This window comes from Prionailurus viverrinus, unplaced genomic scaffold, assembly GCF_022837055.1.
Source record: "Prionailurus viverrinus isolate Anna unplaced genomic scaffold, UM_Priviv_1.0 scaffold_33, whole genome shotgun sequence".
Taxonomy (NCBI): domain Eukaryota; kingdom Metazoa; phylum Chordata; class Mammalia; order Carnivora; family Felidae; genus Prionailurus; species Prionailurus viverrinus.
In genome coordinates this window covers 6,332,545-6,348,229 of record NW_025927604.1, presented here as the reverse complement: position 1 = coordinate 6,348,229, position 15,685 = coordinate 6,332,545, and the positions used below count along the sequence as shown (strand labels likewise).

The 15,685-nt window shown below is 39.8% G+C and overlaps 1 protein-coding gene across 8 annotated transcripts in view; it reads left to right on the top strand.

Annotated features, from left to right (window-relative positions):
- Positions 1–14,381, top strand: part of KIDINS220 (kinase D interacting substrate 220) — a 97,907-nt gene extending 83,526 nt beyond the window's left edge. For 7 of the 8 annotated variants that reach the window (XM_047845126.1, XM_047845124.1, XM_047845125.1 and 4 more), the window contains 4 exons: positions 4,999–5,130; positions 7,374–7,472; positions 8,474–8,710; positions 11,361–14,381. In XM_047845126.1, the coding sequence (XP_047701082.1) occupies positions 4,999–5,130; positions 7,374–7,472; positions 8,474–8,710; positions 11,361–12,623 (1,731 nt within the window). In that variant the 3' untranslated portion in view covers positions 12,624–14,381. Of the gene's footprint in view, positions 1–44; positions 3,595–4,998; positions 5,131–7,373; positions 7,473–8,473; positions 8,711–11,360 lie in introns of those variants that run through there. The other variant, XM_047845129.1, reaches the window with a different exon arrangement.
- Positions 14,382–15,685: the final 1,304 nt, after the last annotated feature.

The following is a 15,685-nucleotide window of genomic DNA, read 5'->3' as shown; positions in this document are numbered from 1 at the left end:
ACTTAAGCTCGTGTCCTTCATTCTGTTTTATTCCTTCCTTAAAGCCGTGTGACTCTGGGTTTAACAAACAAAGACAGGTACAGAAACTTTCAGTGAAATCTTCTTACTCACTTTTCTCATTAGACTATTAGAAGCAGCCATTGGCACCTCGCGCTGGGCTGTTGATACACCTGTGCTTATTTCAGTGCCCGAGTTTGTTTGAATAGCCGCTTTTAGCCTTTGCATGGCTCTCATTCTGGCTAATCGCTTCTAAGCTTATTGAATAAATTTACCAAAACGATAGTGTCTCAGAGTGTAGTTTTAATCTACTTACAATATAAGATAATATAGTTGCATCAAGGCAATTTCAGTCTGTTCTGTTAGCTTTACTTTTCCCTAAAGAAATTCTGACTTGTGTGCGTTTTGAAGTTTATATTTAACAGTTTAAACAAACTAACATCTTTTGTATTCAAATATCTGCATTAGAAATGTTTTAAAAATAAATTGTGATATATGTTGAAATGATCTGTTCTAGACTGATAGCTGATATATTTCAAATAAGAATGCATGATAAACTTTAGAATATTACCATTCCGTATTTTGTCAAAGTAATGTAATTGGTTTTCTATTCATTTACCTGTTGAATTATTAAGTACTCTTTTTCCTTATCACTTTGGTAGTCTTTGTCCTTTTATGAGGTTTCCATCCAAAAATCATTATTTTGATTACTAAGACTCATTTGGTTTCAAAATAATTGTATTATATGTGATTATTTTAAATGTATGTTTGTTTATTTGGAGAGAGAGCGCATATGCCTGTACCTGTGCGGCGGGGAGGGTCAGAGAGAGAGGGAAAGAGAGAATCTCAAGCAGGCTCCGCACGGTTAGCATGGAGCCCCACATGGGGCTCGATCTCACAAACCTGTGAGATCACGACCTGAGCGGAAATTAAAGGTTGGATCCTTAACTGACTGAGCACCCACACGCCCCTATATGTGATTATTTTAGAAAAGACCTGGCAGGTAATTACCATTTCTCCAATGTAACATATTTTAATTTATTGATAATTTACTCCTCATCTTGAAAAAGTCCTACCTACATATAACCAGGAGTCAGACTCTGGCTTTGGGATCTTATGATCATGTGTGTGTTTAGCTTTTCTTATAAAGCTTCTAAAAGTCATTCAGAGAGTATATATTTTCTGCATCATCCCCAGTGATACAGAAATTATGTTTTAAAATAATTGATAAAATGCAAACATTTTAAAGGTGCATAAAAGTAAAATTATGTGGAACTTTGTTTTTTCGAAGGACAACAGTGGTATCTATCGGCATTGCTCTATCGCTGAGCTCCCAGATTCTCTGTGGAAATAAGATACTCTAAAAGTTTACGTTTCCCCCCGAGCTGACAGAGTTAATTTGTTCCATGTCTATGATACTTTTCCTTTTTAGCATAGTCAGAAATAGAGTTTTGGGGGGATTAAAAAAACCTTTTTACTTTAAAATAATTTTAGACTTAAAGAAAAGGTATAAAAATAGTATTCCCTTCGTGTTAACATCTTTCATGACTGTAGCATACTGTTTAAGAGCAGAAGTTAAAATCGGTACGATACTGTTAACTACCTACAGACTTTGAATTTCACCGGTTTTCCACTAATGTCGTTGTTCTGGCCCAAGAGCCAATCTAGTTGTGTTTGTTTATATTTCTCCTTAGAGTTCTCTGATCTGTGACAGTTCCTTGGTCCTTCCTTGTCTTTCATGACCTTGATTATCGCTTCTGAAGAATACCGGTCAGGTCTTTTACAGACTGTCCCTCTGTTTGGGTTTCTCAGCTGGAGGTTATATGTCTCTGGTAAGAGACCCACAGGGGTGGTGCCATGCCCTTCTCCGCGCATCCTGTTAGAGGGTCTGTGCTGGGCCGGAGTCTTACTGCTGCTAATGCTAACCTTAATCGCTTGGGTAAGGCGGCCTCTGCCAGGTCTCAACACTGTAAAGTTGTATTTTCCCCTTTTTAACGAATAAATATCGTGGGAGAGATACTTTGATACTCTGCAAATATCCTGTTTCTACTCATACTTTTGCCCATTAAGTTCAGTACACGTGGATGCATCTTAGATACAGCCACTCTTGTTGTGGTGCTTTCTTCATGGTAACTTTCTGTTTCTTTCTTCTACAATTATTAATTCAATTCTATTAGGAAAAGCTGTCTTTTTATTCCTCAATTATTTATTCAGTTACTTATTTTCACTTAATTATTTCACTTATTCAGTTGTTCCTTTATAGCAGTATGGACTCATTCTATACAGAATAAGTTATAATCCATTATGATAATTATTTTGTTGATCAAGCTGTGACTTTTGTACCAAGAATATGTAAAGCATAAATGCATCCAGAGAGAAGAGACAGGTTAAGGAATAAAAACGTTTGGAAGGCAACAATGAAGACCATTTAAAAGATGAATATCATTCACCAGTAAAAACAATGAAGTGCCTACGCACGCCGTGACACGGATGAACCTTGAAAACATGATCCTAACTGAAGGAAGCCAGACACAAAGGGTCACATGTTGTGTGGCTCCATTTATATAAAAAGTCCCGGATAGGCAGGTCTAGAGACAGAAAGATTAGGAGTTGACAGGGGTTGGGAATGGATGTTGAAGGGTGCAGAATGACTACTAACGGGTACAGGGATTTCTTTTTAGGGATATGAAAATGTCGCAAAATGGATTGTGGTAATGGTTTTACAACTATGCAAGTATACTAAAAACCACTGAATCATCTACTTTTAAAGGGAGAATTGTAGGGTATGTGAATTATATCTCGATAAAGCTGTTTAAAAGGAAAGGAAGATAAAACAAATATGGTTATTAAGAATTCATAAAAAGCATTTTAAATTTGTATAGTAGATACTGGATAATTAGCATGTTGAATATTGGCTATACTCATCCAGGCAGAAAATAGAACTATGTATAGAGATAGGAAAACCAAATTATGGAAATACTAGTGTTTTGCTGTTAGTATTTTTTGAAGCAGTTGTACCTCGGACCGTATAATATATGCATGTTTCAAATTTACATTTAATTAAAAACAAACTCTGAGTAAACATGTTTGGTGCAGTATATTCCAAGTCATTAACTTCCAAACTTTTATGGGTCCGTCTCATACTTGTTAACTTGCAGAGATTCCCTAACTGTCATAAAATTAATACTCCAACTCCCTGTTCAATACGGTCTCATTCCCTAGCTATATTTATATATAATAAAGATATGTGCTGTGTATATGTTGTTTGTGTGTGTGTGCTCTCACATTACAAATAACGTTTAGCAACCGGGTAACAGGCAGTTTTGGCTGTGTTATCGTGTATTTTTGTCCTGATAATGGTAAAAGAGGCAGTAGAAAATATGTTTACACATCCTTGAGGATAGGATATTATTAAGTTAGATTGAGTGGTATACAGGGCAGATCATTTGAACGTTGTCTTTATCTGCTAGACTAGTTGGTTTGTCTTTTCTTTATTGTGGTTATAGTTTCTTTAAATTTTTTTCTTTTTAAAAATTTTTTTAAATGCTTATTTGTTATCAAGAGACAGAGAGAGAGAGAGAGAGCATGAGCATAAGAGGAGCAGAGACAGGAGGAGACACAGAATGCAAAGCAGGCTCCAGGCTCTGAGCTGTCAGCACAGAGCCCGACTCGGGGCTTGAACTCTCAAACTGAGAGATCATGACCTGAGCTGAAGTCGGATGCTTAACCGACTGAGCCACCCAGGTACCCCCTAGTTTCTTTAAATTCTTCAAAAATAGTCCGTTGGAACAAGGGAAATAGGAAGTTGTAAGACCTGATAAGTTAGGGTTCTGGTACAAATCTGCTACTAACTAGCTATTTGTTCTGTGACCTTGAAGTCAAAACTTAACCTGTTTAGACCTCAATGTCCACACCTATAATTGAGGAGATCCATATATAATTGACCACAGGGCAAACACTTCTTTAGTACGTCACCACATTCAGAAGTTGTTTTTCTTCTAAGTAAGTACTAGAATTATTTATTATTGTGATTTTTCTTTTAAATGAAACCACATTTTAATGGATTGTATTTACTTTTACCTGTGTTAAGAAGTAATATTTCGGGGCGCCTGGGTGGCGCAGTCGGTTAAGCGTCCGACTTCAGCCAGGTCACGATCTCGCGGTCCGGGAGTTCACGATCTCGCGAGATCTCGAGTGATCTCGCGTGAGTTCGAGCCCCGCATCAGGCTCTGGGCTGACAGCTCAGAGCCTGGAGCCTGTTTCCGATTCTGTGTCTCCCTCTCTCTCTGCCCCTCCCCCGTTCATGCTCTGTCTCTCTCTGTCCCCAAAATAAATAAACGTTGAAAAAAAAAAAAAAATTAAAAAAAAAAAAAAAAAAAAAGAAGTAATATTTCTGTTTTATATTTACATGCTTATTGTATAGATTCTTAAAGGGAAGTTTTAAATTCCTCGGATATAAAATCTGGTCAAGGTGTGAAAACTTCAGCTCTCATAGACTGTCAAGCTAGTATGTAGAGACATTCAAAGCTGTTCAGTATAGGCATTTAAAAGAATATTTCATAGATTTGCCTTTTGTATTTTTATAATACAGTCATCTGAATTTTCCCTCTTTGTTCCTTTTTTTGTCTTTCCTTTTTTTTAACCCCCTGTCCTTTCTGTGATTAAGGGCTGTACCCTGCTTTTCTGCGGTCAGGCTGTAAACATTTGAGAAGTTGGCCTAGGCTTCATTCACGGAATGCTCTATCTTCATAGAAAAGTCGTTCGATCAGGCTTTAGTTGCTAGAATACAAGCCGCTCATTAAGCTAGGACAGTAGCTAAATCTGTTCCCTGATGGCATTTTCCCATACTACACATGTTTGTTGTTTTTAACCTTCGCTTGAAAATTTGTTGTTAATTGGAGTACCTCTTAGTGTAACTTCATGAGAGTTTCTCTGTCATGCGCTACATGCATCTGGCATGAAATGCTATTCACACATGTTATTTTTCCATGGCTTATCTAGGGGCCAGGCCCAGCCTCAGGAGCAGTGGTATCACTGAATTCAATGAATGTGGATGCGGTATGTGAGAAACTGAAGCAAATAGAGGGGCTGGACCAGAGTATGCTGCCTCAGTATTGTGCAACAATCAAAAAGGTGATGTGCACCCTGACCTGCTGACTCGAAGCAGGACTGAGGGTGTGGGGACGGGCTCTGTGGACAATGAACGCTTCAGTTCCAGCAGCTCAAAGATCCATTCTCTGTTGCAATGGGAAAGCTCCAAATGGAAACGTGATTCTTGCTCTTTTGTATCCTAAAATTGCCCTACTGGTCCTTAGTTTATAGGTGGATAAAAGACAGTAGCTGTATTACAGTGTTATTGTTTTAATTTTTTTTAATGTTTATTTTTAAGAGAGAGAGAGAGAGAGAGAGAGAGAGAGAGAGAGAGTGACAGAGCACAAGCAGGGGAGGGGCAGAGAGAGAGGGAGACACAGAATCCGAAGCAGGCTCCAGGCTCCGAGCTGTCAGCACAGAGCCTGATGTGGGGCTCGAACGCACTAACTGTGAGATCATGACCTGATTTGAAGTCAGATGCTTAACCAGCTGAGCCACCCAGGCGCCCCACAATGTTATTTTTTAAATGATCGAATATAAGTAAAAATGCCTTGATGAGAAACACAAAGCTCTGAGGAACTTCGCATTTAGATAAACAGTAACTCATGTCTCCAATATGCAACACAGAACATTTAAAGGCTTTTTCTGTTATATTTTCTTTGTATTATTTGTGACTTAATGATTATCAGAGTAAACCACACTTGCTTCATTTTCCCCAAGTTCTCACTTTTATGTGTTAATAGGACTTAGGAGTATGTCCCATTTGATGAGCCCTCATAGGTTTGGTGTGCGAGGCTCACGTGCATGAGGAAGTTTATTCCTCCTATGTCCTATTCTTCCTCCTCTCCCGGCCACCGCAAAGGTGGACAGTGACGCCTGGGATTCAGGGGAGGCTTCCCATATTATACAAGCCTGCGTCCCTGTTAGAGTGGATATTTGCACTAAGTTATGCTTTTTCTTTTACTGCAGTAGAGTAGAACATTAGTTACAAGCCTCTACTTCAAAGAATGGCATCTAAAAAAGTTTTGTAAAGAATGATGAGCATCTAAAATGAGATACCATTTTACTAATCTTAACTTAGGTTTAGTCGGAAAGGTTTCAGATAATGTCAGTTTCCTTACAGATCTAGTTAGTGCTGATCCCTGTTTGCAAAAGCATCAAGCATTGCCTTCCCAAGGTACAAACCTGACTCTCTCCTCCGGGCCACTTGGGTAGTATCAGGAAAGGATGAGGCCTCCAACTTGAATCGTGGGCAATTTTGTTTCCATCTTGACAGCATTTTCTTTCCACTCAGCTCTTTACTGACAGCCCTGGCTTCTGAGGCCCATCTTAGCCCTGGTTTTTTAAGTGCTGCGAACTGCTTTGCATTTCTGCAGCAGGACCTCTGTCATGGGCTTGCTCTGTGCACTTGTGTCTTCACAATTAACTTGAGTGAGCAGAGGAGGGGCAGAGAGAGGGAGAGAGGATCCCAAGCAGGCTCTGCACTGTCAGCACAGAGCCCCATGCTGGGCTCAATCCCACGAACCGTGAGATCATGACCTGAGCTGCCATCAGGAGTCAGACGCTCAAGTGACTGCGTCACCCAGGCGCCCTCATTCTGTCGGTTTTAAACACAAGCAGTCCGTAATTTTACCACAGTTAATAAAACCAGGCTTTGTATTTTGTAAAATCAGCCAAGGTACCTATTATTAATAAAGAAAATTTCATCCGTTCTTTGGGGGAAACTAGAATTCTAGAGACCCAATGTGATACAGTCATTTTTTGTGAATTCAATAAATTGGGAAATTAGTGGGTGGACATTCTTCATGGCTGAAGTTATCTAACATAGCTGATAAACGAGCTTGTCAGAACTTACCTCACTTGGAACTTAGTCTGTGACTGACACACTAACAAGGACAGATGACTCTGCCCCTCCCAGGAGCTTCGGTTCGTGTTCATATGTTACCAGATTAGAAGAGACGAACTAACAGTTGTGTTTATTGCTCATGACAGGGTGTAGGTAGTTTGGGAAATAGTTGGGAGGGTTAGGTCTCGGGTTGGTCCCTGAAGAGTGATTTGTATTACTTGCGTGCTAAGACACTTGGAAAAAATACGGAGTGGTGGATATTGATCAGAGTCAGCTTGCGTATTGTATTATTACATAGGCTAATAACCTTTTTTAGGTCAGTGTTTTCTAGTCTGTAATGACTTTTTTTAGTGCTAATGGAAAGGTACTTTTTAATCGCTACTGTTTCAGAATGTCTCATATTTTCTTTGTTTTTCTACTTGCATTTGTTTTCATTCAGGCAAACATAAATGGCCGTGTGTTAGCTCAGTGTAACATTGATGAGCTGAAGAAAGAGATGAATATGAATTTTGGGGACTGGCATCTTTTTAGAAGCACGGTAAGATATCTTATATGTATGGAGTTATTTACAGTAGTGTATAAGGCAAGCGCTGATCAGCACTGGCCTAAACTGCTGTTTTTCTGTATTCTCGTTGGCAGAATATCCACAGCAGTGTGTGGTAACCTCTGTCTTTTGGACATGTCACTCGGAAATTTGGGGAAGAGGCAACCTGCCAATTCTCCACGCTTTCACTGACGAAGCCTTTTTTCTTTGACCTGCCTCTAGCCAGGCTCTCTGTGCCTCTAGGCCTCAGCCTCGGCGTCTGTCCTTGCCAGGCCTGCATCGCCCAGTGTTAGCAAGGATCACGTGAAGTCAGTTTAGAAAGGACTCCCACCCGCGCTCTCTGATAGCCTTTGGTACCCGATCACACCCCTCGTTCCCCATCACCCCCTAGATGATATCTGATCACCCTGGCCTGCCTTTCGGAGAATCCTGTCAAGTTAGTTTGGCCAGAATTCCCTTGACCTTGGGGTTTCCTCTTAGAGATTTTCCACCCACCCACCCCCACCCCACTCCTCGCTTGTCCACACTGCTTTCCGGATTGGGCTCAGTGCTGTCTTGAGCTCTCTTTTCCCCGGTTGCAATAGTTGCTGATTAGAATCTGCCTTCACCGTATCAGCTACTCTCTGGCTCTGGTTCTCTTTGACACACCACAGTTGCATTCTGTTTGTTAAATGTTAACAAAATATAAACTGAATTTTGAACTAAAGTAATAGTAACATCGGAGTCGAGTTAAATTTTAAACTAAAGTAATAATAACACAATGGCCAGATTAGCGCATGATGTACACGTGATGATTTTGCCACTACTTCTTTTAGTGTAATTGAAGTGAAAGATAAGCAGATATATTTCAAATCCATTAGAAACTCACAAGAAGTCTGCCTTTTCATTTTCATTATAGTAACTTTATAGTGTTTTATTTTTTTTTAATAATTTTTAAAGCTTCGAAACTGTGATTTGTCAGTGTGGATATTGATGTTCTTTTTCTTTCCGTTAAGGTACTAGAAATGAGAAGTGCAGAAAACCAAGCGGTCCCCGAAGACTCGCGTCTACTTAGTGAGAACAGCGGCGGCCCGGTTCCCCACGGCGAGTCTGCTCGGCGCTCCTCCCACAACGAGCTGCCTCATACTGAGCTTTCCAGTCAGACCCCCTACACACTGAACTTCAGCTTTGAGGAACTGAATACCCTTGGCCTAGATGAAGGTGCCCCACGTCACAGTAATCTAAGTTGGCAGGTATTTATTAAATGTCATTTTTCACATTACTGAAGAGGGAGGGCGATATTTAATTCACTGAGAATATCTTGGTGCGTTGATGTAGTCATTCGGAAAATACTTAACGAGTACCTCAGTGAACAAGACAGAGGGCTCCCGATTTTCAAGAAACTGTACTTTTCTGGAGGGGACGGTCAGTAAAATAAAGAAAAAATAAGATCATTTTGGAAATGGGTAAGAACTGTTAAAACAGTGCACTAGGGTAACAGCATAGAGAGTAAATGGGAACCGGGCTACTTTGGTTGGGCTGGTCGATGGAGTTCAGGCTTCGCTTGCTATTTTCCTGTGAAAGTCAGTAGTCAGGGGCTAAGATACATCTCTATTGGAAAATGGCCACATATTACCCCTTTGAACAGCATAATTTGGTTTTCAGTACATATGCCCAGTGTGTAGGGATCCTCATTTTCTTTCTATCATCTGAGGTGAGCAATGGGTGAGTTCCACTTTCTGGTGTTCTTAGCAGAGAGAGGCCAGGTGAGAATCAGGAATAAAGAGGACCGTGAGAGACACATGAGATGGAGTGAGGAGAAGATAAGAAAAAGAAACTAGGGGAAAACAGAGCAGGATGCAGAAGAGAGGACAGGCTAGGGAGGAAAAGCAGGAAACGGCCACCACAAGAAACCGTTCTGAGAGGGAGTGAGTGGCATTTAGGAAAAGCGGTACCTGGTAGGTCTGCCATTTTTAAGAGGGTTTGGTTTAGTCTGGTAGTAAACACATTTTGTTGTTGTTGTTGTTGTTGTTGTTGCTGCTGCTGCTGCTGCTGCTGCTGATGTTGTCTTTTAATATATACCGGAACCTTTTTCTTTATGTTGGGAAACCATCTTATAATCGGGTACTGACTGAGATAAAAATTCCCTTCTTTTATGAGATGTGTTCACACTTGACCCTTTTGTCCCTGTGTTTCTACCAACAGTGCTTCCTTTCTTTTCCCTGGAATTCCTTTTAGCATTCCTTAAGAAATCCTCATCCTCTGCTTTGCCATGCTTGGCATTTCCTACCGTGACCTGGAAACCCATGGCCTTCCCATTAATGCGGCGGCTCTCAAACTTTGCCGTAATCTCAGAGTCGCTTTGCACTTTTCAAAATCACCCAAGACCCCGGATAGCTTTTGTTTATGTGACTTGTATCTGTCAGTATTTACCATATTAGAAATAAAAACGGAGAAACTTTAGAAATATTTATGAATTTATTTAAAAATAAACACATTACATGTTAACATAAATAACATTTTCATGAGAAATGACAATATTTCCCAAACAAAGCAAACTTCAGTGAAAATGGGATTGTTTTGCAAATCTCTTTAATGCCTGGCTCAGCAGAAGGCAACCAGACCCCCATATCTGCTTCTGCATTAAATCTCTTGTGGCCTCACGTGTCATGGAGCCTCTGGAAGGCCCGCTGGACACTGTTGTGGGACCGAGAGTGAGAGACAGCTGGCATCGTCACAGGACGTTCTTTTGGGAGTTGTTTAGACCTCATGGATTCCTGAAGCCTTGTGGACACAGTGCATGTGAGAGCGGAGAAGGGTGCTCTCCTTATGGTCTCAATCCACCCCGGCAGGGGCCCTTCTCAAGGAGATGGGTCATTTTCTCCCTGTGGAAGACTCCTCTCCTTGTTTCTGCTTCATGGCTCCAGCCTTTGCTCTTGTCCCTTCTAAGACTTCCTTGATTCTTTTTCTTCAATTTCCCTCCTCTTTTTCCTAATCTGTAGTCTTTACTCCTCATTTATTAGCTTTTCTGAGATCTAAAGCAATGCTAATCCTAAAACTTCACATTGGAAATCAAACTTTTAAAAATACCTCATTTCTCTGTTTACTGGGATCTGACTGTTGGCCTCATGGCTTCCATTTCTGTTCACTTGGATCCTGTGTTTGTCTTTTCTATTGCACTCTATGCTTTAATCCTTTTAAATTATTATTGTTATTGTTTGGCATTTACAGTACATTTTCTTAATTGAAATTTGGCAGTAACTTTACGTCATACAAATTAGGTAAAGGTTCTTTTTTTTTAATTTCAAGGATATTTAGCAAATAATTATCTTTTTCTTATTAAATTTTTCTTTTAATTCCAGTTAGCTAGCATTCAGTGTAATATTAGTTACAGGTGTATAATATAGTGACTCAACACTTTGATACAACACTCGGTGCTCATCAGAGAAAGTTTCTTTTTAAGATACATTGAAGACTTGAGTATTTTGTTCTTGAGATCTATGTTAACCGTAATCTTCTTTGTCTTCTCTAAGAGGAATTTTCATGTTATGTCAATGAAGGTGACTTTTACCTCAACTAAAAGTTAAAAGTTTGATGTTCTAAAAACAAATGCTAAGATTATTTGCTAATATAACCTTTAATTATACTTTAGAAGATTAATAATAAACTAATTTTATTAAAATTATATAAAGCTTTCTAATAACAGTAAAATTATCCATAAGTTCCCAGCTTTTATTAAACTGTGTTATGTACAATTCTTTTAAAGGAATTTGGTATTTTGAGGACACTAAAAATTCTGCGTGTACATATATATTTCCTAAGTTGATATTTATGCCTTTTTAATTTATTTTTTTTTTTTTTGCTTACTTGAATTCTTAAATTTATTTTTTTCTGTCTTCACAGTCACAAACTCGCAGAACCCCAAGTCTTTCGAGTCTCAATTCCCAGGATTCCAGTATTGAAATTTCAAAGCTTACTGATAAGGTGCAGGCCGAGTATAGAGATGCCTATAGAGAATATATTGCTCAGATGTCTCAGTTAGAAGGGGGTACAGGTTCTACAACAATTAGTGGCAGATCTTCTCCACATAGCACATATTATCTGGGTCAGAGCTCATCAGGGGGCTCCATTCATTCTAATCTAGAACCAGAAAAAGGGAAGGATAGTGAACCAAAGCAAGATGATGGAAGGAAGTCATTTTTAATGAAGAGAGGAGATGTTATAGATTATTCTTCATCAGGGGTTTCCACCAATGATGCCTCACCCCTGGATCCTATCACTGAAGAAGATGAGAAATCTGACCAGTCTGGCAGTAAGCTTCTCCCAGGCAAGAAGTCCTCAGAAAGGTCGAGTCTCTTCCAGACAGATTTGAAGCTTAAGGGAGGTGGACTGCGCTACCAGAAACTTCCAAGTGATGAAGATGAATCTGGGACAGAAGAATCAGATAATACTCCACTGCTCAAAGATGATAAAGATAAAAAAGTTGAAGGGAAGGTAGAGAGAGTATCAAAGTCTCCAGAACACACTGCAGAGCCGATTAGAACCTTCATTAAAGCGAAAGAATATTTGTCAGATGCTCTCCTTGACAAAAAGGACTCGTCCGATTCAGGAGTCAGATCCAGCGAAAGTTCTCCCAATCACTCTCTTCACAATGAAGGGGCGGATGATTCCCAGCTTGAAAAGGCGAATCTCATCGAGCTTGAAGATGACAGCCACAGTGGAAAACGGGGAATACCGCACAGCTTGAGTGGCCTGCAAGATCCAATCATAGCTCGGATGTCCATTTGTTCCGAAGACAAGAAAAGCCCTTCCGAATGTAGCTTGATAGCCAGCAGCCCTGAAGAAAACTGGCCAGCGTGTCAGAAACCCTACAATCTGAACCGAACACCCAGTACTGTCACTCTGAACAACAACAGTGCACCAGCTAACAGATCTAATCAGAGTTTTGATGAAATGGAAGGAATGAGGGAGACTTCCCAAGTCATTCTGAGGCCCGGTTCTAGTTCCAACCCAACTGCTATTCAGAATGAAAACCTAAAAGGCATGACGCATAAGCGAAGCCAGCGTTCAAGTTACACAAGACTCTCCAAGGATTCTTCAGAGCTCCATGCAGTGGCCTCCTCTGATACCACAGGCTTTGGAGAGGAAAGAGAAAGCATTCTTTAAGAAAAACAAGCGAGAGCAGAGTAGGATTACTGTACCCCTGTGACAAAGTTGACCCGTTTTTATAGTGAATCCATCCATGTATGTCATCTTTGTACGTTTCACTCACAAATAATTAACGCATGGGAAGGTATTTGGTGAAAGAAACATACACTATACCACAGAGGAAAGTGTAAGAAAGGGTGGTTCATCACTCACCCTCCACTGTCTTTGTAATTAGAAGCTTAAAAACCCACCGTTGTTATTGAACCTTTCATTGGCACACAGCCCCATAAAATTTCTCGTGACAAGATCTAAGTATAAAGATAGGTCGGAAATATTTTATTAGATACAAAGGGTGTGGTTTGCCAAAGAAAATGAAAGCTAGAGACCCCTTTTCTACAGCATCCCCTCGTCAAACATTCAAAGGAAGACATGACGTTAGATGAACCAGAAGCAACTTTTGCTCTTAGAGGGTAAGAGACAAGAATTTATAGGTTATGGAGTAGCCCAGAGACTAAAGGTAAATGCTCTATAAATTGAGAACCGGTGTTCTATATGATAGATAAATGGTTTAACAAGGGCTTTAAAAATTAATAAGAAGATGATGAACAGTGCTCAAAATGGAGCCCCAGTGACGAGACCTTTATGAGCTGCTAGGAGAGTGGCCTGCGGGGAGGGGCCAGGAACCTCCCTAGGACCTGGACCCTCTCCTCCAAATCCCAGACCTGGCTACAAGCACCATCCACCTGCTCGAGGACTCATGCTGGTCTTTTCTGTGACTCTTTTCAGTTGTGTGCCCAATTTTTCGTAGCCTAGCGGTGAGAGGGAGAAACATGAATTCTTTCTCTGGAGAATCAGGGAGGCATGGGTAATATAGAGGCACTAATAAATATTCATGGAACGAGAGAATGAGGAAATACTTATGTCAGAAAGGTCAGTGTCACTTGACAGATGACAAGGAAATATTTAATTAGGTAAAACTAAATTATTGCCTTCTCTCCAGGCAGAGTGTAGATTAAGTATGTACTTCATCTATTCCTAAATTAGCATGCTAATCCCGGGGAGCAGGGGGAGGACCAGAAGAAAGGATACACTTCTTTAAAAAGTTTAAAAACGTAACAAGACAAGGGTAAAAAGCAGATAAAACCGGTGAGATTTTCCATTTATTGTTAGCGGGGTTAAGAGAATGATCACATTTAAGTATCGTACAAGAAATGGACCTTGTCATCATGCATTGAGTATTTTGTTGTTTTAACATAGCTTATTTATGTAGAATTAATTTTGGCAGTATATCCGCAGTCACAGATAAAGATCATAGATCGTAGGTGTGCCATTGCCCAAATTTAGTGTTGCATTTGTGATGGTTTTCACTGAATAGATTTTTATTAATATACTGAATAAATTACTTAGTTGACCAGTCACTGCACTAAATAGTTGCTGTTTGGGGGTTTTATGGCCTTGATGTGGAAGTATAACCTAACATTTTCTTAAGGTGTTCATTTCGCATGACTTTAACAAATGTTTTTAACCAGTTTTTAAAAGGCAGGATGTTATTGACATTATATATTGAAATGTTAACATTTTAGTATTAATAGTGCTTATTGGTTTGCAATATTGTATAATTCGTAATTATGTCAGAGGCAACATTTTGTTCTTTTTCCGGTGAGTAAATGCAGCCTAAGATCACTGTAGTACGTTCTTTACGCTGTTTGTGAAGTTACTACTAGAGTGTTAAGTGTACCACTAGACTTAGAAAACAATAAAAAAAATTGCATGTTATTCTGACTCATGAATTTTTATTCACTACAGTGATGATTCACATTTTGATTACAAATGAAAGAGGAATTTGTGTGTCTGTTTTGTCGTATGTGTGCGAAGTTTGTGAAAGGCGTTCAGGTTCATGGAGCAGTCGCACATCTGGCAGACACCTTCTGGGCTCCCCACGAGTCTTCTGGAGAGAGCGTGGCTCCTGGGTCCCTGTGCCTGAACGGTGCTTTACTGAAGCATTGCTGCCCAGTAGCACAACTGTGTGCTGTGCGTTTCTGTAGCTAGAAGAACTAAGTTGTCCAGATCCTGGGAAGATGTCAGTTTCATTGTTCTGTGAACATTATGGAAAAGTTTTCTTTTTCATACTATTAACAGAAATTGACAAACCAGATGGGTTATTGAGTCATACCATCATTCCTTTGAATCTGTGTCTCTGTGTGTGTGTCTGTGTGTGTGTCTGTGTGTGCGTGTGTGTGTGTGTGCGTGTGTGTGTGTGTGTATCTATAAGATACAGCTCAGTCTGATTCTCACAAATGTGAAGCTCTGCTTTAAGCTGGGTGGAAAATGATAAGAAAATTGGTGTTTTGATCTTGCTCGTCCCTTCGATTCTGCATCATTTAGCCTTTTACCATATTTCATAAACCACTCTACCTTCACTTTAAGCCACAGATAGTTCTGTTCACGTAGCAGAACGTGAAGGCAGACCATTCACCTTGGACGTGTGGAGTGGTATGCAGGGGCATAGCCCTTCCGCAGGAGACTGGAAATGGAAGCAAACTATTGCTTTCTCTCAATATACTTCTTACAGTGCTGAGTGTTTAAGGGTCAGCTCCCAAATTCTGGGAGATTGAAGCGTTTGGAACTGAACCAGCATTTCCAAAATTGACAGGAAAATCTGTTTTTGTGTTCTCTTTTACTTATGTGAGTTTTAGATAGCAGTCAATACTTTTAGTGGACTAGCCAAATAATTTTAGAAATTTATTTGCTAAAATTCTCCACTTGAGAACTCTTTTAGATCATTTGCATGTCGCAGTGCTGCAGTAAAATATATTTGTAACCATGATTTTTGTTTTTCTTACAAATACTAACCATTAGGAAATATTGTTTGAATGAAATTATTTTTCTGGCTAAAACACTAAACTTAAAAGGTTTTAAGACTTCATAGTTTTTGGTTGCACCAGGAATTCTCAGCCTATTTAGAAGTATCTTACAATTTTAAAATCTCTGAATTCCTGGCTCACTCTTGAGGTAATCAACAGACCTACCCAGAAAAGGGAGAACTAGAGAGCACGGTTTCCCTTTACTTTGTGGACGAG